At 44.4% G+C, this 23,158-nt stretch overlaps 1 protein-coding gene across 1 annotated transcript in view; it reads left to right on the top strand.

Moving 5' to 3' along the window:
• Window positions 1-15,971: 15,971 nt before the first annotated feature.
• The window catches only part of LOC119383259 (guanylate cyclase soluble subunit beta-1), a 182,885-nt gene continuing 175,698 nt past the window's right edge, over window positions 15,972-23,158 (top strand). The window contains exon 1 of the mRNA XM_037651321.2: window positions 15,972-16,083. Within this exon, the coding sequence (XP_037507249.1) occupies window positions 16,081-16,083 (3 nt within the window). The 5' untranslated portion in view covers window positions 15,972-16,080. The remainder of the gene's footprint in view (window positions 16,084-23,158) is intronic.

Below are 23,158 nucleotides of genomic sequence, written 5' to 3' on the forward strand. Positions count from 1 at the left end.
GCATGGCATAGCGCATGAGTTGAAGCAGACGAAATCGAAGACGGCGGGGCAAGCAGCGCCACCAGGCGCCTTTTCACATGCGTGAGGAAAAGAAAAAGCACAAAATTACTCTCTGACGCAACCGAAAGCTGCCTCAAGTGCGTAAAATACAATTTCAAATTATACATGCTTGTTTTTAAGCAAAATGAGTCTACCTGCGAGGATTTCTTGTCCTGCCAGAAGATTGAACCACATCGCCGTTGGGTGACGCTAGCGGTCATTCTTTCATGATTTTCAACATCAAATTAAAATATAATTTCTTTTTTTATGGGGCAAAAGCATACTCGTTGCCACCGATGTGACGAATGATCTTCTCACTTTCACCACAATCAGGAAAATTTTTCCGAGCGGTAGACAGTCCCTTTAGGAGTTATATTTGATGCATATGATATCAAAGCAGAGTTTACTTAAAGTAAGGCCCAACTGACTGCCAGGATAATTAATAAAAATTAAATGAATGAGTTCACTGAAAGAGCACACGGTCTTCTAGTTAGTAACTGGGATCGCTGCGGCACCTGGCGGGGAAGGCCACAACTACGCGCTTACGCTTACGTGGCCTCTGGCATCCGCTTCGGCAGTGCGACGAAACAGAAATTTAACCAAAGGAATACACCAGAGCATATGAACGCCGAGGTGCGAGTGCGGCCCATTTTTTTCTTTCTTTTTTTTACGTTATAAATAGGACCGTCATCTGGGCAGAATCGTTTGTTGAAGTAGGCGGCATGTGCACGGCTACGGATGGAGCCTAGACGTAAAGGGTGGTGGAGGCAAAATGGTGTTTGTAAATATGAAAATAAACGTAAATGAAGATGCTGTGACGGCTGGATTAAAGCTTCGCACCTCTCGTACCACAGTATAACATGCCTCAGCAGGTGTAAGAAAATGTCTTAAAATTGTCTCCGGTGCAAGCATCCCGCAGAAATTTTTGGCGCGTTCGTGCAACGTTGACTGTTCGCTGTCGGTATCAGCTCGTGCATGCGTCCAGATACATCCAGATGCTTGAACTCCTACTGGTGACACTGGGGATCACACCTCTATGTGGGCAGTGTTGCTCGATCACGACGGTGTTTGCGATGTGCTAACGTGATATGCTAACGAATTTCTGCTGCATTTAATCCTGAATGGACATTGACTTTGTTGCTAAGTTTTATTTCATGGTCAGAATCATCTGGCCCAGGTAATAAACCTTTTGCATCAGTGAAAGATAAAGACTTGTGATGAACAGCCAGCCCTTAGAAAAATGTGCTTAGACAGTCTATAGGCTGTCTAAAATGGGTTTATACATATAGACTGTCTAAATCCATTTTTGTAAGGGATGTGTTAATACTGTGGGTAGAACTGTCGTAAGACCTTGGGCAGAAGTGTGTACGTGTGAACGTTCCATTTCAAATTGAACTACCGCAAGAGAAATGTTCTTTGGCCCATTACTATCATCATTTGCTTCAGTTTGCTACATGTTTTTCTTTCATTACTTGTTTGTTTCTCTTTTTGTGTAACATTTGTATTTATTTATTTATTTATTTATTTATTTATTTATTTATTTATTTATTTATTTATTTATTTATTTATTTATTTATTCCGCGCTGCAGAACTTGCAGAAATGGATTAGCAGGGGGTGGGAGGAAAGTATAAACCTAATCTTTTCCCCAGCAAACCAGTTACAACAGAATAGAACATTTTAATTTTTTTTGTACTATTTTCCTGATTTCTGCACTTCGCTTTCGGCAGGTGTCGCCTGACACTCCCACGCTGTCGCTCCTAATTTTCTGTCCTTCCTGCCATTTTATCGAATTGTTTTCTTCCCGCTCCTCACAATGTTGCCATCTGCCCCAATTTTATATTTTGCCGTTATTCTGATTCGCGCTTTGCTCAAGTCGACTTCCTCACGGCGCAGCGGTCGATAAGCTCACGTCATGCCAGAATCAATGCCCCTCTCCACACGCGCTTCTTGCGCTGTTTCGCCGAAGCATAAACCGACGGTGCTTCCTGGTGCAATTCGAAGCGGAAACGCTTCGTGCGGCGCGACAGCGAGCGGCCGAAAATTGCATTTGATATGCGACGCTCGTCGTCTTGTTCCGAACGTGTCGCATAGAAGAACTCGCGGCTGAGAATCGATTTCAAGGCGAGGCACGGATGGAAGCGCATTCAGCGGCTTCACAGGGAAGCGCAGACGGTGTGCGGGCCTCTTTTGTTTGCTTTTGTGTTCGCGACGTCTCATTCAGGTGCGACGGCGGTGAGACGTGACGACGGCGCCGTTCGAGCTTATTAGCCTCATTTGCGTTAATGCAGTCGTTCTAGAAAAGCGCGAGCATTTTCGACAGCTGCGGGGAGACTCTGTTAAGCTACGAATTAAGCGAATGTATCCTGTGCAGCGAAAAAAGCAACGGATCAGTGATCTGCTTCATTGCGAATGAAGTCCGCAGGAAGTACGTCATTCTTTTGTAGTTAACGTCGAGGCGAGTGAAGTGCCGCGGGTACCACGTTACTTTCCCGCACGCTCCTGCAGCACATGAGGTATAGAGTTCTGTAGGAGGTGCGAAGACGAAGTGCTCGCAGCAGCCTTTAGTATTACAGCGAAGTGGCCCTGCAGAAACACAACGGTGCAGATACAATTTCCGGACCGTTGGGGGCACCCGGTCACAGCTTCCTTTGGTGTTCCCGCTTTAGAAGACTCTCTTCTATCTCTATTGTAACCACGTGGGCATGTGGGAGTGGCCGGAAATGCTCCTTTTTTCGTTTACAGTTGTTATTTCGCCAGCGAGGGAACGCAGACGTAGAAATGCGAAGGCCGCAAATGGAGGGCAGCCCTATTGCCTTTCACCACACGCCCGCGCTAGCGAAGTGCGTAGGTCGAAAAGTAGTAACACCTGGATGCGCCTTTATATCTCTCTCGGAAGGTGCGCGTAGGTGTATTCGCCCCGAGGGCGCTGCAGGGAAAAACTAATGACTTAGCTCAACTAAAGTTTACGAAAGGGCGTTGTTTTCCTACACTCTAAGGGGAAAAAATGAGTTCAATGACTTTGTTTTTCTGAGTTCTGATTTCTCACGTATGTGACTTTGTTTAAAGAGGCACGTGAGGTCTCTTAGGACATCATTATAATCTCACCAGAGAGTTGTCGGACCCAAGAGAGAGTTAAAGCGTCTCTTTAAAGAGAGTCACATACGTGAAAAGTCGGTACTCAAAATGAGTAAGACTATTTATTTTCTTAGAATGAACCAGTGAAAACAGATTTAAAGCTTATGTCAAAAAAGAAATGAAAGAAAAGTGGCGCATCAAAACATTGTTGGGGGCCTAGCGGGCAGAACGAAAGGAGGTGTGCTTTGAAACCACGTGGGTAGCACGCTATGCGGGCCTTTTTTTTTTTGCAGTGGCGCGTTTCGCCAAATGCCTCAAAACATTCACATACCAAACTCATCACACTTACTTATCAGTTTCGAACAATTCTCGCAACTTAGCATCACTATTCAACATTTATTAACCATTGAAACTTGCGTAACCACCATAAAATTATAAAAAGAAGTGGGCCAGTACCTGCCTACCAAAACCATGAGGACCACCGTCTTGAAGACAGATGCTCCAGCAACTTAACCTTGCTTACACTGCAGCTAATCATACTGGTTTGCTGTTTCAGAGCGAAAGCTCTACTACTCCATGTCACACAAGGTCATTCATCGCATCGCAATGACCTTGAGTCGCCGTAGCGCGAGTGCGGCAGGCGTGACGTCACGTCACTTGATCCGCTACAGAGAGGCATCGCAGCTGCGCTCTTTTGGAGCTTCCCCGCTGCTTTACCACGTGATCAGGCGAAGGTTTAAAGGACCCATAAACCGTCCCTCCGCTCGTGATAATTAGGTTTACAAGCGTTAAACCTCAGCCAATCTTCTTGGTTAAACTTGATACGGGGCTCAGAAGTCCGCCACGGTTTCTTCATGCACGTGGTTCACACTGCGTTCTCGTTTGTAGTCATAACTGTGAACCTGACTATACTATCAGTAATCAGAGAGAACGACAAGAAGTGGCCAAAAAAATAATGAAATTGCTTGTCGGCCATGGGAGCAGGATCTCGTCTGTAATGCTCGTATTGTGCGTGATACGTCACCTCTCAGATAATGCACTTCAGTCAATGAGTTTCATTTACTCACGCCTGCTTCGTGGCACTTGCGCAATACATATGCTCTTAAAGCATGGTTATCAATAGCGCATTCACGTCCTGGGCAGCCGGTGTTGCTGCCGAGGCTGACAGTGATTTGCAGGCAGAGTTACGTACCCTCCGTGTCGATGACCGCCAGGATATATCAGGACTTGCGAGCATGTGCACGTATAGCGTTCCACGCGTGTTAGGATATGCTGCATGGGCACATACGTTAGGGTGACCAAACTTCATTTTGGATGTAACACAATGAACATCTTTTTATATGTAAATACCACGTCGGGTCGCTATTACTTGACTTTTTCAATATTTTCTATTTCAAGTTCGCCACTTGCCGTACGTGAACTGTCAAAATATTTTGAACCACGCACACTTGTCTGTAACTCTTGTGAAGCAAGGAATACCCAGAGAACGTCCGATCTCAATATGACAATCATATACTGCATATGCACTCTCAACTAAAAAATTATCTTCCATTATGCGTTTTTCGCCATTATTCCTTCGCTATTGATAAAAACAATTTTTTTTCTCTGGCGACGCCAAGAGCGCTTGGTTGCTGAGCAATGCCACAAATCCGTGATGGCTCACCACGTCAGAGTGGTGTGTACGCATTACAGTGTGCATTGCTACGCCGTGCAAAACAGAAATCTTTCTTTTTCTGCATGGCCGTGCAGCGCCCTGATACGACAATAGAAGATGGCTGCCCGCTCGTCACTTTGGCGTTGGCTATTCGTAGCCGCCGGTAATAATGGACTTACTTCCGCATAAGAAAAAGCAAAGCGACCCTAATGCAAGACTCAGGGGTCTTGAGAGCGGCCCTCGCACTTATTGTGTTGGTAAAGTTGGTTGGTTGGTTGGACCTTGTCAACCTGGCGCAACCCACTGTAGGGGATCGGCCATGAAACGGGCGGCACCTTATTTTTGAGATAAACTTGTTTTACATTTCAAATATGTTTATAGTAAGGATATGTAAGGAAGAACTCACACTAATATTCAAGGCTAGAAAAACATTAAAATATATATATATATATATATATATATATATATATATATATATATATATATATATATATATATATATATATATATATATATATATATATATATATATTTTTGAAGCCAGTATGAATGAAAAATAAAATGAAATTAAATAACCTAATAAGCAATTCGCTTTGTCTCCCGTAGAAAATCGCATACGGCTTCGAAAACGTTCCTGTGGCTGTGGCCCAATTCAATTGACCCAAAGGAAAGAACCATCGGAAGGGATAAATTTAATCCCATCCTTCGGAGGGGTTCCTCTAGCAGTCTTTTCCTTTGATTTTTGTACAATCTGCATGCTATAAAGAAGTGGTGCAGAGATTCACTCTCGTTGCAGTGGTGGCATAAATGTGACTGAGACAGACCAGACCTGTGCAGGTAAAAGTTCAGTGGGGGAACTCGGCATCGTAGTCTGGTGATAGATATTTCTGCCCTTCTGCTGGAGCACCATCGATTTTTCCACGAAAGGTCAAGGTGAAGGAATTCGGATGTTGACAAAGGAGATTTACCAATGTCAACCGACGTGGCAAACTTTTCAAATCGCGCCGAAGAGACAAAGGCCAACGTCGGTAAAATAGAAATTATGGGACCATCGCGTGATGCAACTGCAAGCGCGTCCGCACATTCATTGAGGGTTAAACCTTTGTGACCTGGTACCCACACCAAGCGAATAAAACGTAAATGTCTTGGGACAAGAGAATAAAATATTTCTAAGGTACATGACATGTTAGGTGCCGTCAATGAAGAACAAACAGACAGACAGTCTGTTAAAATGACTACTTCTGTTATAGATAAGGGTAATTTACGTAAAGCTAGGATGATTGCAAGTAATTCCGCTTGATAAATAGGTGTAAAATCAGGCAAACGAATTGAGAAAGACCAATCCAAAGATAATGATGTAATTCCCACTCCTGCCTTTTCTTCACAAACTGAAGCATCAGTAGCTATTACTATGTTTGTATCTAAGTTTGACAAATGGTCTTCCAAAATGGCCTTTATGTATCTATTAGGTAAGTCTTTGCATTTCTTAGGAAATATGTCGTCGAATTGTATTCTAATTGGGTGCACAGATCTGTTCGACACAAGTACTTCACGAACGTTGTGATTACTGAAAGTTGTGATTTACTGAGGATTCATCTTCTTTTTCCTCTCAATCGATGAATTGATCCTTGCCCCTAACCCCACAGAAAGCGTTCTCCACCTAACGTGGTGTTGCATGCCTCCAGCATGGGAAGCATTGCAAGCTCTTTGCACCTCGCCTGGTATGGCCCTACCTCGGGGATCGGCACACTTCTGACCGTGCAATTACTTCCTGTGAAGACGTCAGAGGGACGTCACGATGACGTCATAACGTCACAAATTTCGGTGATGTGCGACGTCATGATGGCATCATCATGTGACGCCATCAAGCCTTAATCTCAGATCACACGATTTTTTTGCATCGTTCGGATTGACGCCGACGGTCACTTTTCTCGTGTGATGAGGCACTTAACGCGTTAAAATATAACTTTTCACTTGAACCACAAGCATCACTTTCATGCCAGTTTGCTGAAGCATTTGTGTTAATCGCTCTTCATACTAACTTCAATATATGACTTCCAATTTTAATTTATGACATACCATAATGTTCACTCTATCATATACGACCCTTATCTTATATCTTTTATTTATTTATTTATTTATTTATTTATTTATTTATTTATTTATTTATTTCATGGTTTTCGGACAAGTCGCACCAGCGCCTGACAGAATGGTCTTAAAGATAGCAAATAGTGCCACAAAGAGCTGGGCAAAGATACTTTGAAATTGTATCGCGATACGATACAAGATACCCGGGCAAGAAATATTTGAGATACAGATACAAGATACTTCTGAAATTATTGTATCCGATACGATACTTCCCAATTGTATCTTAAGATACTTCGATACATTGGCAAATTTGCTATTATAGATCCATATAATGAAGCAGCAAGGACCTATGTACAAAAGTGTTTACTTCAAAATTTCTTAACTGGGACCAACTTCGTTTACATTAATCAAATATATTTTAATGAAATATGTTTGTATCCCGAAAGTCCTGTCTTTCTTGCTCAAATCATACTAGTCAGAAACAACCTATTGGGATTTGTTTGGCTGCTGAGCCATGACAGCTCTTTGTACGCTGCTCTATCAGTGGTTTTTACTTGACACTTTTGTAATTGATAGGTGTCGCTGCTCTACTTGACGACGAACTAGCGGGTCGTCAAGTCGTCATCTACTTGCAAGAAGCCTCCGCACAGTGGCTCAAATGCCGCGCTGCAGTCTTGCCTTGTCCGTAAGCGTATAACCGTTTTCGTGGTACGGCATCATCCGACAGGTGCACAGCAGCAACAATGCTGTAGCAATCATTTTTGTGATTATCGTGTGAAGACGATAACTACAGAGTCAGCGCTCACAATTCATTGAGGACATGAAACTGCATTGATTTTTCATACTCTACTTATCTGATAGCGTAAAGCGTTCGTTCGCAACATATTCATTAACGTGCAATCTTTTCACATTTCCTCTCCGAGAGGATCGAGTTGTGCCGCCCAGAAACGTCTCAGACGTATCCTAGTGACACAAAGCGTCGCCGCATATCACTGCTATTCACGCTATTGCCACTTCTAGCTCTGCTTTAACTGCTGATTTGTAGCAATAAAAAAACTTTATGGTGACCTAAAAAAGGAATACAGTTATATCTAGGTGAAACAGCAGGGCGGTTTCGTATTAAACAATCACAGGAAAAAAGTATACAGGTTGTGTCACGTAAGTAGAACCGAATAGTTTTAAAAACAAGTGGTTAGCCGCGACTGAATGAAACCTACGGCATATGGTTTACCGCCATGTGGCGCTCGTTATAGTGTTTTTATTGGTTAATTAACTAAGGCCAATTATGCGACGTATTTAATATTCACATTAGTGCCAAGTGCGCTTCGTCACGTCATAGAGCGCATTTAAAGACGACTGATCCAGTTTTCTTTTGTTTCTTTTTTTTTTGGCGACGTACATGCCCCGTGGTGAATATAGGACGGCCGTGAAATATGAAACCAAACCACGTGACGGCGCTCGTGCGCTACCTTACTGCAGCGCTCAGAAACGTTCTTCGAGCGAAACAACCGGCATGCGGACCGTCATCCCATCGCCTCTCAGGGACGATGGCGTGTATTCGCCGTGTGCGGCAGCAAGGCATGTGGACGCACAGTGGAGACAATGCCTAGAGCAGCGGCCGCCATTTCGCCACGGTCCATGCGCCGGTTGTTGCGGAGAGCGCGGCAGGACGGTAGCGCACGAGGGCAGTAACGGCATATACGTTTCCACAAAAAACGGAATTGGTCTTTTTTTAATGCCTTCTACAACATAACGAAATGCATTTGGTCCTAAATTGAATATCAGAAATGTTGCATCATTAATCTTAGCTAATTGACAAATTAAGCCATATATAAAAATACCGTAACGAGATTCATATGACGGCAAACCATGTCGCTGTTTTTTTTTTTTAAATTAAGGTTAACCACTTCTTTGTGAATATTTGGTTCCAGTTACGTGAAACACCCTCTCTAAACGCGATACAGGTGGCACCCCTAACAGCTATGACAATAGCACGATGTATCGTCAACTTAGATGTTAAGGTTAGACAATAGAAAACTCAGCGCCTATGAAAAATAGTATAATAGGGCTCGTGGGGACGCTCATGAGAAAAACGGAGTAGTTGGTATTACGTTTCTCAAATCCCCTTCCTAACATCTTTAATACTTTTTCTTATAATTTCCATTTTTATAATGCAAACTCAATTTTGCTATTTTACTAAATCGTAAGCAGAATTTTTGTTACGGTATACTCTAAGCACGCTCAGAATATTTTACTTTTGCCCTCAACACCTCCTTGACATAACAGTAAACTCACACCGAATGTAGGTATGTAAATAGTACCAATGACGCCGGCAGTTCAAAAAATAAGAAGCAGAGAAGGAATTTAGGAGCAGGTTACAAAAGACATATGAAAGTAAACAGACGCGCAAAACCTATACAAATTCCCAGGTAATGCGTGGGTTGCAGACGGAGGACAGGATAGAGAGCACTTGTGCTAACAACCAAATTATCATTAAAATAACTTCTTCAAGAATTTAGCAGGAAGAACTAAGATACAGTATGCCAAAATATCTTCAATTACGTAAATGCTTCTTCTGTTGCATCTAGCATCGGCATCGGTAGTGCGGCGGTTCTGAGAATCTCATTTGCATATAAGTGAATCTCATCGAACATAAGTGAAGCTTACATGCACGAGATCTTTCAAATCGCTGATGCATGAAAGTAACGAGACGCAAAGCAACCCCATTCTTGCATTCTTGAAACTGCAACGAAGCACCACGCGAGACAAACTACGACAACGGCACTATAACGGCATCAGAATTTGAGCGGAAGACGTTGCACTCATCGGAGTACGCAACAAAGTGCCGTCGCTACGAACAAATGTCATCACACCGACACAACTGAAAAAAAAAACACATCGAAAAAAAGAATTGGACCATCTCCCCGAAGGGAACGCTGATGGGATGCGAAGCAGCAGCTAAAGCCCCTCCATGCGTTTTCCGCCGGCTAGGTTAAGTAGCGCCAACTTGTCCTCCCCCACTCCCTTTACACCGGCTCCCCGCCTAGCGGAAGCCGAAATGCCGCCATGATGTTTCTGCTGCTCTTCCGGTTGATGCACCCGCCCCATGCCCGCCCATGCCCTCGCGACGCAGAAACACCGAGCGAAAACTCGCTCGGCGGCAGGCAGTTTACGACGAACCTCAAAACGACAACACTTGCGAAACGGAGAGTGAAATATTTGCTTTCTCGCGTGTGCACATGCGTGCGAAGAAAAAAGATGGAAGGAAAAAGCGGAAGGAAGTGGCTCAAGAACTTCCTTCCGGAAGCTCCGGAACCGGAAGTGGGCGTCGCCATCGAAACAATAGATGGCGGTACTTAAAAAAGCGGCAGCAGACGCGATGGAGGGGCTTTAGCAGCAGCGTTGCGCACGGGTGGCGTCACGGTTTGAACGGCGCTAACGCGGGTGCTGCGGTGAGCGCTGGAAGATTCGTTTGAAGCGAAACCCGGTGTAGCGTTTACTGGTGTAAACGTTTGTTTGAAACGCAGACACGGGAGGCGAGCGGGCGTTGGAGCCGGCAGCTGCGGCGCTCCGGCGGGTGAGGGAGAGAGTGACGTACGCGCGCACCTGCGAGGGAAGCGTGCGAGGGGTGCGTGACGTCAACGCCCAGCTGCGGCGTGGCCCACTTGGCTCCTCTCCAACACCTGCGCCGAGGGAAGCGCGTTGCCTCGCGTTTGTGCGGACGGACAGCGTTACACAGGCTAGTCAAAGAGCTGCTACGCATCTAAAACAAAAGGTTGCCTGCGCGTAGACGTTCATGCGCCTGCCTTTGTCGAGATGGCTCGAGAGCCTTCACGTGGCTCTGCTCCACCAATAGGGACGCGTATACCTAATCGCATGTACTCGCTGGAGGCCTCTGGCGGAAGGATAAAAGAATGTGGCAGTTGTTTTGTTTTATTCTGGTGGCTAACTGGCAGCAGTATGAGCTTAAGAAGCGCAATTCAGCCAATGTTTACTGCTGTTTCGAACGGTGGTGTTTGTATAGCAGTATCTTGTATCTTAAGATACACGATACATTGCTGAATATATCGTAAATACAGATACAGATACTGGCTTTGCGAGACGTATCGCGATACAGATACAAGATACCCGAAGAGCATCTAAGATAGTATCTAAGATACATGTATCTTCGATACTGCCCAGCACTGGTGCCACACGATATTCTTGTCACTAAAAAGTTTTGCGTGCCTGTATAAGGCTGTCCAATCATTTCGGCATATCCCTGCGCCAACACCTTTTCACAGAGAACCTGTTATCTTTAACGCTCGCTTCAAAGCCGTTACGATGATTGACGAGGCACCGGGGAAGATAAGCGAGATGAAGCGGACCAATCGGAGATGACGTCTCAACCCGCCTCTTCTGGTGAGCAGTTATCGCTGCGCAAGCTTGACCGTGCTAAAAGCTTCACCACATCTCTTCACCACATCTCTGCGCTCATCAATTCTCGTCAGCTGACGAGAAAAGAAAAATGTATAAGTGCGAGCAATCCTATTGCTTGTTGCGGTACCATTTCCAGGTAAACGAAACAGAAGGCGTTGTAGCGCAACCATAAAGAGCACAACTCCGACCAGCTGTTGATATGCACACGATACTTCGCGATGTCACTGTGGCTAGTGGTTACAAAGATCGAACGCACTGACTCGGGAATAAACGATTTTGTGTTATGGACCTGTTTGCTGCGTCTAAGTTATTTCAGACGGGTCGTCCTTTACACGTCTGATCGGTCTGTTTCAAAAAGGTTACCTGTACTCGTTCGTGTTTGCGTCGACGATTACGCAACATTCACGTTAGGAGAGTTGAATAGTTTAACGTTATTGACCATTTCCCTGCGTCTTAACACATTCTTGATTGATTTTATTCTACCTCATCCGCCCTCATGCTTGGTTCATGCAGCTCCTCGCTCACTGCCTCGCATTACATCGAGTCCCACAGTACCGAGATCTGCCAGATTTTTTTTTACTCTTGTCAAGAAAACACACCATATAGAAAGGTCACCGCATATCCTTGCAGTATATATTTATTTATTTATTTCGACCATCCGTATATACGGATGGTCGAAACGCCCAATGCAAATACGGCATGCACATGCGGATAACGCCTCATTTAACAGCCCTTTCGATCGTGTTCTTCGGCGGCGCCAAAAGCTATGCGCCGATCTGCTGCCGCACCTTTTCGTACTCCACTGCTTTGTGCTTATAGGAGGGTAAGCAAGCATGCGAGCCCTGCCAAGGCGGCCGAGCGCGATCGAAGACGGTGCGAAAAATAAACCGGCTCCCGTATATACCGTAACCAAGAGGGCCGCTGCCACCGCCCGGTTAACGCGCGTCGCTAATTGGCTGGCGACCTGTTTCTGGCGTCTCGCAAATGGATAGTTAATGGGCACCGTCTCACACAGCGTCGGCACATAACCATGGAACCCTGCGGAGTGTACAACAGGCGCTTGAGTTCGCGCACGCGTTGCCTATGCTAGCGTGTACAGCGCCGTTCTCCCGTTCACACCCTCCACTCCCGCCCACACACAACCTACCTACACGTGAGCAGTAGTGCTGGCTCCTGCGTCACATATCTTTCGATCCAGCCATCGCTGAGTTTCCTCCAAGCGCGTCGATTTTCTCCGGGAGAATCGTGCTGCACGCTTCCTTCCGATAGTGCCAGTTGTTTCGGACTGAACACCACCCTCAAAAAGTTTTTTTCTACCAAGAGCGCAAGCGATAACGAGCGTGGGTGGGAGCATACTTCAACACCGCCCGAGACTTTCGACTGTTTCTTGTTCAAAAAGATGTGTTCACTCTTGCATGTCCTATCATCAGTACGTGACTTGGAGACAAACATTACTGCCGCATTGCAGTACATTGAGTAACCTTCCACTCGGTCGAATCGCAAATGCGATTGATTTTTACTGCTCGTCTTGTTCCATGTTTGAGCGCTGAATATTTACTAGGCGTTGGAGAATTCATTAGTTTTTTCCCCTTATACGTCTAAAACTGGCATTTTTTTTCGTAGTTTTTTTCGACGCAGAATTCGATACAGCGACGTTTTTATTTTCTTATGCTTTTATCTTCCACATACCGCTTTTGCAGGCATTTTTTGTAAGATATGGCATGATAATAACGGGTAGGTTTAAATCATGTTTCAAAGCATACAAGGAGAAAATAAGGCTGAATCGGGACTTCCTTTTTGCTTCCCTGAATATTTTACCCGCCGCGGTGGTGTAGTGCTTATGGTGCTGGAGTGCTGACCCGAAGGTCGCGGGATCAAATCCTGGCCGCAGCGGCCGCATTTCGATACAGGCGAAATGCCAGGCGCCCGTGTACTTAGATTTAGGTCCACGTTAAAAAACACCCGATGGTCAAAATTTCTGGAGCCCTCCACTAAGGCGCCGCTCATAATCATATCGTGGTTTTAGTACGTAAAGCTTGAACAATTAATATCACTGAATATTTCTTGTATTCTCATAAAGAAATGATTTCTTATTTCAGTGTTCGGAATGGGGCAACGTAACGTTCTCGAATTGAAGTGTTCTTTATAGTAAGAGGAGTCGCAGATCATCATCAACGTGTTCACAAGTGGTGTAACTTATTACCAACTAGCCCAAACCTTCACGTTAATATGATAACGTGAAGGTTTGGGCCAGCTTGTACTCCACTGCACAAGACATTAACAGCGCGAAAACATTTAAACGAAGGACAAAGCGAAGGTGCACAGGCAAGCGCTTGTCTGTGTCCCCACTATTCGGCCTTCGTTTATTTTTATTTTTTTCGCGAGGTCAATGTCTTCTGTTCACATGTTCACTGCGCTCGAGTGAATCCTTGAATTCCGCGCGAAAAGCGACGTGTATACTGTCTCGCGAAGCCGCAGGCGATGCAATAGAGGTTTTAAAATTTTCTACCGTCTTTCAACTTTTCCGGAATGTAAACCTTGACCTAAGGGCCCGTAAAAATAATTCCAGAGCTTTAATTTCAAATTAAACAGGGCATTTGTTTAACATTACTGGATTTTCGTCTCAGCAACAGCCGGACTTTGTTGCGGGAGAGAGGGACAGGGGCGTAGCCAAGAGGGGGGGGGGGGGTAGGGGGGTTCAAATTCCCCCGAAAATTTTCAATTTTGCTTGTGCACATATGCACACACACATACAAACACCCTCACGAACATACATAAAGTATGATTGAACCCCCCCCCCCCTGAAAAAGAATTTCTGGCTACGCCCCTGGAGAGAGATATTGATCGTATTTTCATTTTCTCTCGTCTGTTCTACAAATATCCACTCCAACTGTTCCAGAAACGAAAACTCTATACAATAGAACTTTTCCGATCTAATTTTATATGTTCTTGGAGATATTCAAAACTAATCATGTATCTCAGGCACTTTGATCTGCGCTCTATAAATAGTTACCTGAGATGCGCCTGACTAAGGGCTGAAAATAACCATCTATTGTGTAGTCTCTGCGGACGCTATCGATTCAGATGCGTCAAAGGTTTCCATTTGGGATAATCTAAACGTTTGCTTTATGCAGTGTTAGGTACGATGAATGACCAATGTTAGGTAAGATGAATGCGGCTACAGGCAAATTATTTTGGCCCTATCCTTCAGCACGCTTAGCAACATAAGGAGGAATTATCGCATCGTTACAATGGCGAGCGAGCATGCGGAATGTCACGTTGGAATGAGCCGCGTTTCACACATGCACGACTACACTCCCGTGATCCAACGTTAAGCCTTCGATTTCCATCAAGACTCTGCCGAGGGTGACGCTACCGTTATGGGCAGACTATGGTTGGGCGTCGCGTTTACCCATGCGTATGCGTTCCGCACAGGGATGGCCGACACCGCCGCCTGTGAACACTGCGGCGTTCAAGAAACGATTCGGCATATTGTGTGCGACTGTCTCGTGTACAGCGCACAGAGGCAGTCTCTTTGTAATGCTCTCAACACATTAGAAGACCAGCCTCTGTCAGAGGAAAGAATACCACGCGATCGTTCAGACTTAACGTCGCAGAAGAAGGCCGTGCAAGAGCTACTAGCTACGCACATGCGCTCTTGAGCTACCCTGGGTTATATATATTTCGTGTACTTCCTTCAATAAACTTAGTTGTGAGTTCGCGCCCGTTTGTCTACTCGCCTTTCGTTTTCGTCTTTTGTGTGCGCGCCGAAATGTTTCCAAAAAAGCTACTAGGCTTCCTGCGATCTACTGGCCCGTCTGAACGACTCTGAGTGTAACGCTGTCGTGTATGTGTGTGCGTGTGGATGTGTTTTCTTCTCGTTATTTATTTTTTCTCTCTATCTTTCCAACCCACATTGTGATCTAGGTGCAGATAGCTTTGTTTCAGAAGACAGCTCAATCCGATGTAAGAAATAACTGTCTAAAATTACCTCAATATTATCGTCATCATCATCCTGATTACGCCCACTGCATGACAGAGGGCTCTTCCATGTGTCTCCAGTTAAGCCGGTTGGAAGAATGGCAAACTCCACGGCTGCTGTGGGAGGCACATAATTGCTTCCACCGGGGACATATTGGTAAAATAGATACTAGCACGCTTCCGGCCCTGTGCTCGGAAAACGGAGTTCCTAGTCGCTTGAGAGGATAAACCATCCTGTACGAGATTGGCGGCATGGGACAACCAGATCTATGGCGTTTTATTTTTCATTTTCTTTTGTTTCTAAAAATAGATTTCATAGCGATACACCGCGGCACGCAAACTGGTCGACCGCGGTAAACGTTTCCCCGTCGGCCGAGAACCGCTCACTCGAGTAGGCGTCGGGAGAAGCGCGCACGGGCGCGCTCCCATAGTTTGAGCGCGCATTCCTTTCGAGCCGCTAGCGCGCAAACACTGATCGTCCCGCGGCGGGAGAGCGGCCCGTGCACCGGGCGCGCCGGCCGCGCCCCCACCTTTCTTTCTCTCTCTCTCCCTATCTTCCCGCGATTCTTCCTCACGCGCCCTTCTTTCCGTCTCCCGCTTGGGGAGAGGCGCGGCGGCGGGCTTTACGCGGTCGCGCGCACAGTGTGTCCCGGCTGCGCTGACAGCGGCCGCATGGAGGACTGGTGGTCCACTCGCCGCGCCGCTCGTGACGCCGCTGCCGCTGACGACGCCGAGACAGCCTTTGCCGTTGTTTCAGTCACCGCCGCACGCCTTCGCAGGGGAGGAATAGGGCGTCCGCTTATCGGCCCGACACCGCTTCAGCATGGTAAGTGCCACGCTATCGTGTCGATGCTCTTCCTGAAACCTTGCTCCACGGGGGTTACTTAGGCAACATCCCAGCGGGTGAATGCTTATGACACGCCGTGACAGTGTGCCCTAACGTGACTTTGTTTTGGTCCGGTGGGCGAAACAGAAAAAGAAAGGATAGATGACGCTACTCTAGGTTTTATGTTAAGCGGGACGGAAGATGCAATTTTATAATTCACAAAACATTTGAGGGCACATTCACAAATATTTTGGTTCTCAAGTTCTGTTTTCTCTCGCCCCCTTTAGCTTATCCAGCCTGGAGATTAGCCATAATTTTCAAAGTTTTATCAAAAGAGCTTTTTTTTATGGATACGGCTCTTTATTCTTAAGGTCTTGGTGTTGTAGTATGCGCTGTAGCGATCAGTTTGCGTCAATTTCTACGTGTGGAATGGCGAGCGAGAACAGGAGACATCGACGAAGCTCCATTTGTGTTTACAGCTAACCAAGGAGAGGCGCGAATGATAAATTCAAAAACTTTTTCCTGCATAAGAATAGTCAGCCGTTGGCAGGTCGTCTCCAATAATGTTATGCGCGTTTTTTTGCGAATGGCAGGCGTTCGTGAACCACTACACCGAAAGAATTGATTCGTTAGTACGGACTCTTATCGACGCAAGCCCTTGCCACATGATCGCGTTATAAGTGTCCGTCTTATACGCTTAGAACGAAATGCGCCACGAACGTTATTAAAGCCTGATGTCAATTTTCCAGTGTCATCGCGGAACTAAAGACATGTCCGAGAAGGGATTAAAGTTCTTACTGTCACTCCAAGTGCACGATTTGTGTGGATGGTCACGTTCTCTTTCGAAATGGTGATATCCGAATGAAAAAAATCTCACTGCGACTACAAATTACGCCTTTATACCCACCTCAACCTTAATTACACCACAGATTTAGGAAGATGTAAGAGAATGCGTTCACGCCAGGCAAGTAGTCGGCTTTGAAGAAACTCGGAAATTTTTAAAGCGGCGCGGTTGCTGGTCTGCCTTTTCGAATTTGTGCTCAATACATAGGTATATTTATTTAAAAAGCTATTTTGTTAAATAATTCAGACAGGTAATCTGTGCTCAAGACAGATATTTATTTAAAAAGCTATTTTGTTAAATAATTCAGACAGGTAATCTGTGCTCAAGACATATATTTATTTAAAAAGCTATTTTGGTAAATAATTCAGACAGGTAATCTGTGCTCAAGACATATATTTATGTAAAAAGCTATTTTGTTAAATAATTCAGACAGGTAATCTGTGCTCAAGACATATATTTATTTAAAAAGCTATTTTGTTAAATAATTCAGACAGTTAATCTGTGCTCAAGACATATATTTATTTAAAAAGCTATTTTATTATATAATTCAGACAGGTAATCTGTGCTCAAGACATCTATTTATTTCAAAAGCTATTTTGTTAAATATTTCAGACAGGTAATCTGTGCTCAAGACATATATTTATTTAAAAAGCTATTTTGTTAAATAATTCAGACAGGTAATCTGTGCTCAATACATGTATTTATTTAAAAAGCTATTTTGTTAAATAATTCAGACAGGTAATCTGTGCTCAAGACATATAGTTATTTAAAAAGCTATTTTGTTAAATAATTCAGACAGGTAATCTGTGCTCAAGACATATATCTATTTAAAAAGCTATTTTGTTATATAATTCAGACAGGTAATCTGTGCTCATGACATATATTTATTTAAAAAGCTATTTTGTTAAATAATTCAGACAGGTAATTGAAAGCATCGCTCTTTGTCAGCTAATTTATCTGTAAGATGACAGCCCAATCCATTGAGGTATTCAGAAAAAGCGACGCACACAAATTTCTCATCTGGTTTCACGTGACGAATGGGTGACGAATATTCGAGCTGAATGCGATTCTTTTATTGTCGAAACAAAATTGGAACCGGCGTCGTATACATATGCCGGAGGCTATAAATACTTTGGCCAGGTATGTGCATGTTCTCCCACGAAAAGTGCTTCTTGTGTTTTCTTTTTCTGTTTTTTTCGTTTAACCCATAAGCAAATATTGTTCTTGCGAAAAAATGCGAACTTTTTCACTAAATTCTAACCGATATTCACCCTTACCAGGAACGTAAACGATTGTAGCCTCCGTATCATTATTACTACGTGCTTGTGAACGAATTTTCACACGTATCCTGTTGCCACGTCCAGCCCTTAGTGGTGAAATGGTGGTACAAGTCTTTTTCACTAAAAAAATTTATGCCAAAATATCAACTCCGTGATTACATTCTTCAATTAACAAGTTGCATTGCCTTCAAGTAGTGAAAACTGTATTGAGAGTGAAACCGTCATTGAAAACATCGTGGAAAACGTGAACAGCTGCACATTGCTTTCTAGGACGGAACACGCACTGTATTCTCATTCAAAAAGTATGTTCGTACTTAGTACATTTACGCTACTCGCATGCTAAATCAGTTTGGAGTGTGGCTAAAAAAGATGCCCTAAGTAGACGGCTGCGGATTATTTAGGATCTGCTTCTATACCGAGTTCCTAAATCCAAGCATTTGCACGTGGTTTCCATCGGAATGCAGCTACCGAAGCTGGCAATCGAGCACGCGACTTCGGGCATGTCGTAGCCAATTAGCCGCCGCGGCGGGAGGGCGTGGCGTTCACCTTGCATCCACTAAGGACGCGTGCACTTCTACTGACACCTCAACCAAACTTTGAGACCCGCAATAGAAAGTTGAGACTTGTATGAATTCGCTTAATTGCCATTGTTTCTACTGACGTTCACTTTCTGGCGTTACAAATCGCACTTGAAACTTGCAACCATTTTCAGTACGCACGCGTCCACTGAAAGCGCGGCCTGTACAAGACAACTGTATCGGCCAAGTGACATGAACAAAAAGAGACGACAGAAACGGGGCGCTACCTTCTCTGTCCGTGTAGTCGTCCTTGTCCATGTCACTTGAGCGCTATAGACCCAATTAGCCTGGAAATTCAAATTTTTTATGAGAATATTTGCCTTTAGCCGTGTCAGCTAGCAAAATTTCAATATTGTCCTAAATAAACCAATAAAGAAAGGATATATACGCGATAAAAACGGGCTCACTACATTCAATATTGTTAACGTCTCGCTGGCGTAACTGTTTGATTAAAATTCTTGACGGTACATGCAATCCGCCTCATTGTAACTTGTTTTCCCAAAGCACGTGCCTCTGCATGCAAGAGTGACTTTGCTTTCCAACGAAATAACATCGCGGTTGACCTAATTGTTTGACACCATCCCACATCCACACTATAACAATTAGGTGTCGATATATAGACTGGCAGTATTGAAAATTAATAACCAGGTAAGATATGTACTAGCCCAGGGGAACACACCGGATACATTTTGACTAAACGTGCCTCTTCAACATGCCCCTTAGTTATGTTAAGCAGAGGCTTCTTTTCTTCTTTGGCCCCAGCGGTACACTAGACAATCCCTACAAAAAGAACAATCGTCTTTTGTCAGTTTCCTTTTCGTACATTACTAATAATTGTTGGGGTTTAACGTCCCAAAACCACGATATGATTACGAGGGACGCCGTAGTGGAGGGCTCCGGAAGTTTCGGCCCCCTGGGGTTCTTTGAGGCGCACCTAAATCTAAGTACAGGGGCCTCAAGCATTTTCGCCTCCATCGAGGATGCGGCCGCCGCCGCCACCGGGATTCGATCCCGCGACCTTAGGGTCAGCAGTGGAGCGTCATAACCACTAGACCACCGTGGCGGGTTCCTATTCCTACATTAAATCTCAGATACTGCAAATTGTCTTTTATACCGTAATGGTTAGAATAGTCGAGTTTAAGACCCAGTATAAATCCCGAGTTAACTTCCAGCTTGAGCTGTGCTGTCCTTGCCACAAATCGTGCAGAACTAAAAAGCGTAATCAGTCCATTTCTGAAGTCGTACCACTCGTAAGCATAACGAGAGCTGCTTAGGATTTAATGGTGAAATTAATACAGTAGAGAAGAAAAAAAATAATGCGCGCGCACTCTTGCACTTCAGTTCTTATCGTGCTCACTTTCCATTACATTACACTTCCCACTACATAGAGGAATCTCTGTGTAGAGTAGCGAACCGTATACAACCATATTAAGCTCCCTGCATTGTCTTTGACTTCTCTCTCTGTCTTTTTATAATAGCTTTGTTAATGACATAGCATATATTACTCCAGGTTTGGAGAGATAACTGTGGTATGCGCAGCGACCACAAAACAAATAAAATTGGACGTACATTTACACGCGCGCTCGCACACAATAAAGCAATTAACGTACTTTTGTTGAGACCTGTGGATTTTCGAAACACCAGCAGCGTTTTAGTAGCGCATAGTTTCTTGGTATGCATTTTTCGCCATGTACCAAAATAAAACGATGCTTCTTCCGGAACATTATTCTTGTTTGCTATCAAGCATTATCCTGAGAGCAATTGTGGAACTGGAGCTGCAGCGCAATCATCTTAAGTACATATGATAACAAAGAATAATATAGGCAACAATATATCAGTCCATGTAGGCTGGTCATCTCGTGAAAGTGCATGCGTGAATTGTTGGCCAATCAATCGCGCGCTTGCTTGTAGGTAGATGAACAAATGCAGTGATGGGTTCCCGTTATCGCCACGCCTTAATTATGCAGAAACCACGTGTCCCATCATTTCTGCAGCATAGTACAGACCACACTGCAGCGACATAGCGATGATGACAACGGCTTGTGACTCTCAACCACCGCAGCGACATCAGCAGATAGACCTCCTGTGCCCATCAATAAAAAAAAGTTACCGGGACCGCAATGTTTTCGCAGGGAACACGGTGCTCAATTTCCACGATGCGATCGAATATCACGCATGCACGCGACGCCAGCGCCATAACAGGATACGCCCAAAGCGTACCACTGTGCCCCGTCCATCCGAGCTTCAGGCCCAGCTGATGCAGTGGGTGTATCGATGTACACCGAATCGGAGTGCATCGCCTGCAGTGTGTCACTTTGTCTGCGATGACTCACGAGTACGAATGTTTCGATTAGCTTTACACAACCATGGCAACGATGCTAAGGCGCACTCCTTTCTCAAATATAACCTCACGACTAAAAACAAATATTGTACCGTTCACGTTTCCTTTTCACTGTTTATAGGATAATCGATTATTGCTAAACAGAGCAGACAGCGGTGGTCAATAGATGTTATTGCATGTGCGGAAAAGGAACGTCCCCGGAATGATTAACACCGAAACCCTTTACCCCCACCAGCTCAATGGACTTTGTCGCATAAACGCTAGATAGGGAAACTGAGTATCGGTACGCTTCTATGTAACGCCCCGAATGAACAGCTGCCTGCCTAAAGAGGATTGACAGCTGGTGACAACTATACTACCAATTCATGAGAGGAACAATTGCCGGCTTTGTAAGACAGGCTAGCCCAAACTGCTGTAACACCAACTCCACCACCACCACCACCACCACCACCACCACCACTAGCCTGACGTGTATTGTTTGTGGTGAAAACCCCAATGTACAAACAATTTATCAATGTACAGAGTCGACCACATCTATGTTGAACACCTCATTAGTATTCAAGCCGCTAAAACTTTAAAGTTTATTCTACTTCACGCGGAAAATGTCCCTTACATGACGTCTAATCATGGTGTGTCGAGAAGCACAATCATAATTCTGCGAATTATGTATCAAACATCAGCTTCTAGGAGGTCTCGAATACTAATGATGTGTTCACCTTAGATGTTGCCGACCCTGTACATCAGTTTGACTTCCTTCCGGGAAGACGCGAGAAGCTCTCGTTTCCCTTGTTTTATAATTGAACGTGTTCACACATACAGAAAAAAAATTCTTATCAACGTATGAAACGTACTTATTTAAGTAAGCTCAGAAACGGGAAGATTATTGAACGCGGAACATCACAGCGACTAGGTTTTTCTGTGGTATTGCTCCTCAGTGTACTGAACTAAAGAACATAAAGAAGTAAAGATAAAAGGGATGATTGACAACCACCCGCGTGTAGCACGAAGCCACAAGGAAATAAAGCAGCAAAATATAAAATAATCCTCCAGGTAATTCTATAGGCTTTCAACTTCTCGTTAAGATTGATTAGAACTACATTGTTATCCAATAAAATGAGAAGACATTTATATATATTTCACATACCCAAGTAAACGTAGTTTCGGAAATGATCGCTTGCTGATTAGCACACTGACAAAAACACAACCACACGCCTACGCACGCGTGCACTTACCCAGGCAAAAAAAAGAAACGGCAGAAGCGTGCCACATTGTCCAATGGATTAACGGTCTTGTCCATGTGATGGCGTTTACTGAACGTTAATTAAGAAAGTTCGGGCAGCTATGAAGGCAGGCAAAGCAAAATGCTGCCTACCTAGATTTCTTTTCACTAGTAAGCGCTACGCAAACCAGTGAATGGTTAATGTGATGAGTTCGCTAGTGTAATTCTTCTGGACATTTAATCATTCAGGCGTTACGTTCAGGAACACTTCTTATCCTACTTGTTTTGAACCCACCGGGGCGAAGCCTGGGCAGACGCTGTACAAAGCAAGACCCAAGGCCATCGCTGTTTGAATAGGATTAGCGTAAGCTGCTTTCGGATCAAGCTGCTTACTGCTCTCAGCAACGTCCTTGCGACGTGCTTGCTAGAATAATAACGCAGAGTTAACTAGGCGTCAAGTACACAACGGAACGTAATTATTACCGCTTGTCAAATGCAATGCTTGTCACGCAAGAAAACAAAGAGTAAAGGAAGTGCACGAGAATAATGTGGAAGTCTTCAGGAACAGAGGGATGTGGGCGTACATTCACTTCGAGTACGATGCAAACAGTTCTGTTTTGTTTTGTTTTCCATGGATTGCAAGAGACAATATGAGTTAAGGATTTTGGAATAGCCTTCGCAAAGCAATTTATGCTGGTTTCTGAAACTGGCTATCCCTAGTTTTCACATATTCGTTTATACATCGAATACGCTGCAAGAGAACAATCAATTTTAGAGTCGACAGCAAAAAAAGAGTGCTGTGTGTCGCAACGA

Source organism: Rhipicephalus sanguineus, chromosome 2 (assembly GCF_013339695.2).
Source record: "Rhipicephalus sanguineus isolate Rsan-2018 chromosome 2, BIME_Rsan_1.4, whole genome shotgun sequence".
In the NCBI taxonomy this organism is placed as follows: Eukaryota; Metazoa; Arthropoda; class Arachnida; order Ixodida; family Ixodidae; genus Rhipicephalus; species Rhipicephalus sanguineus.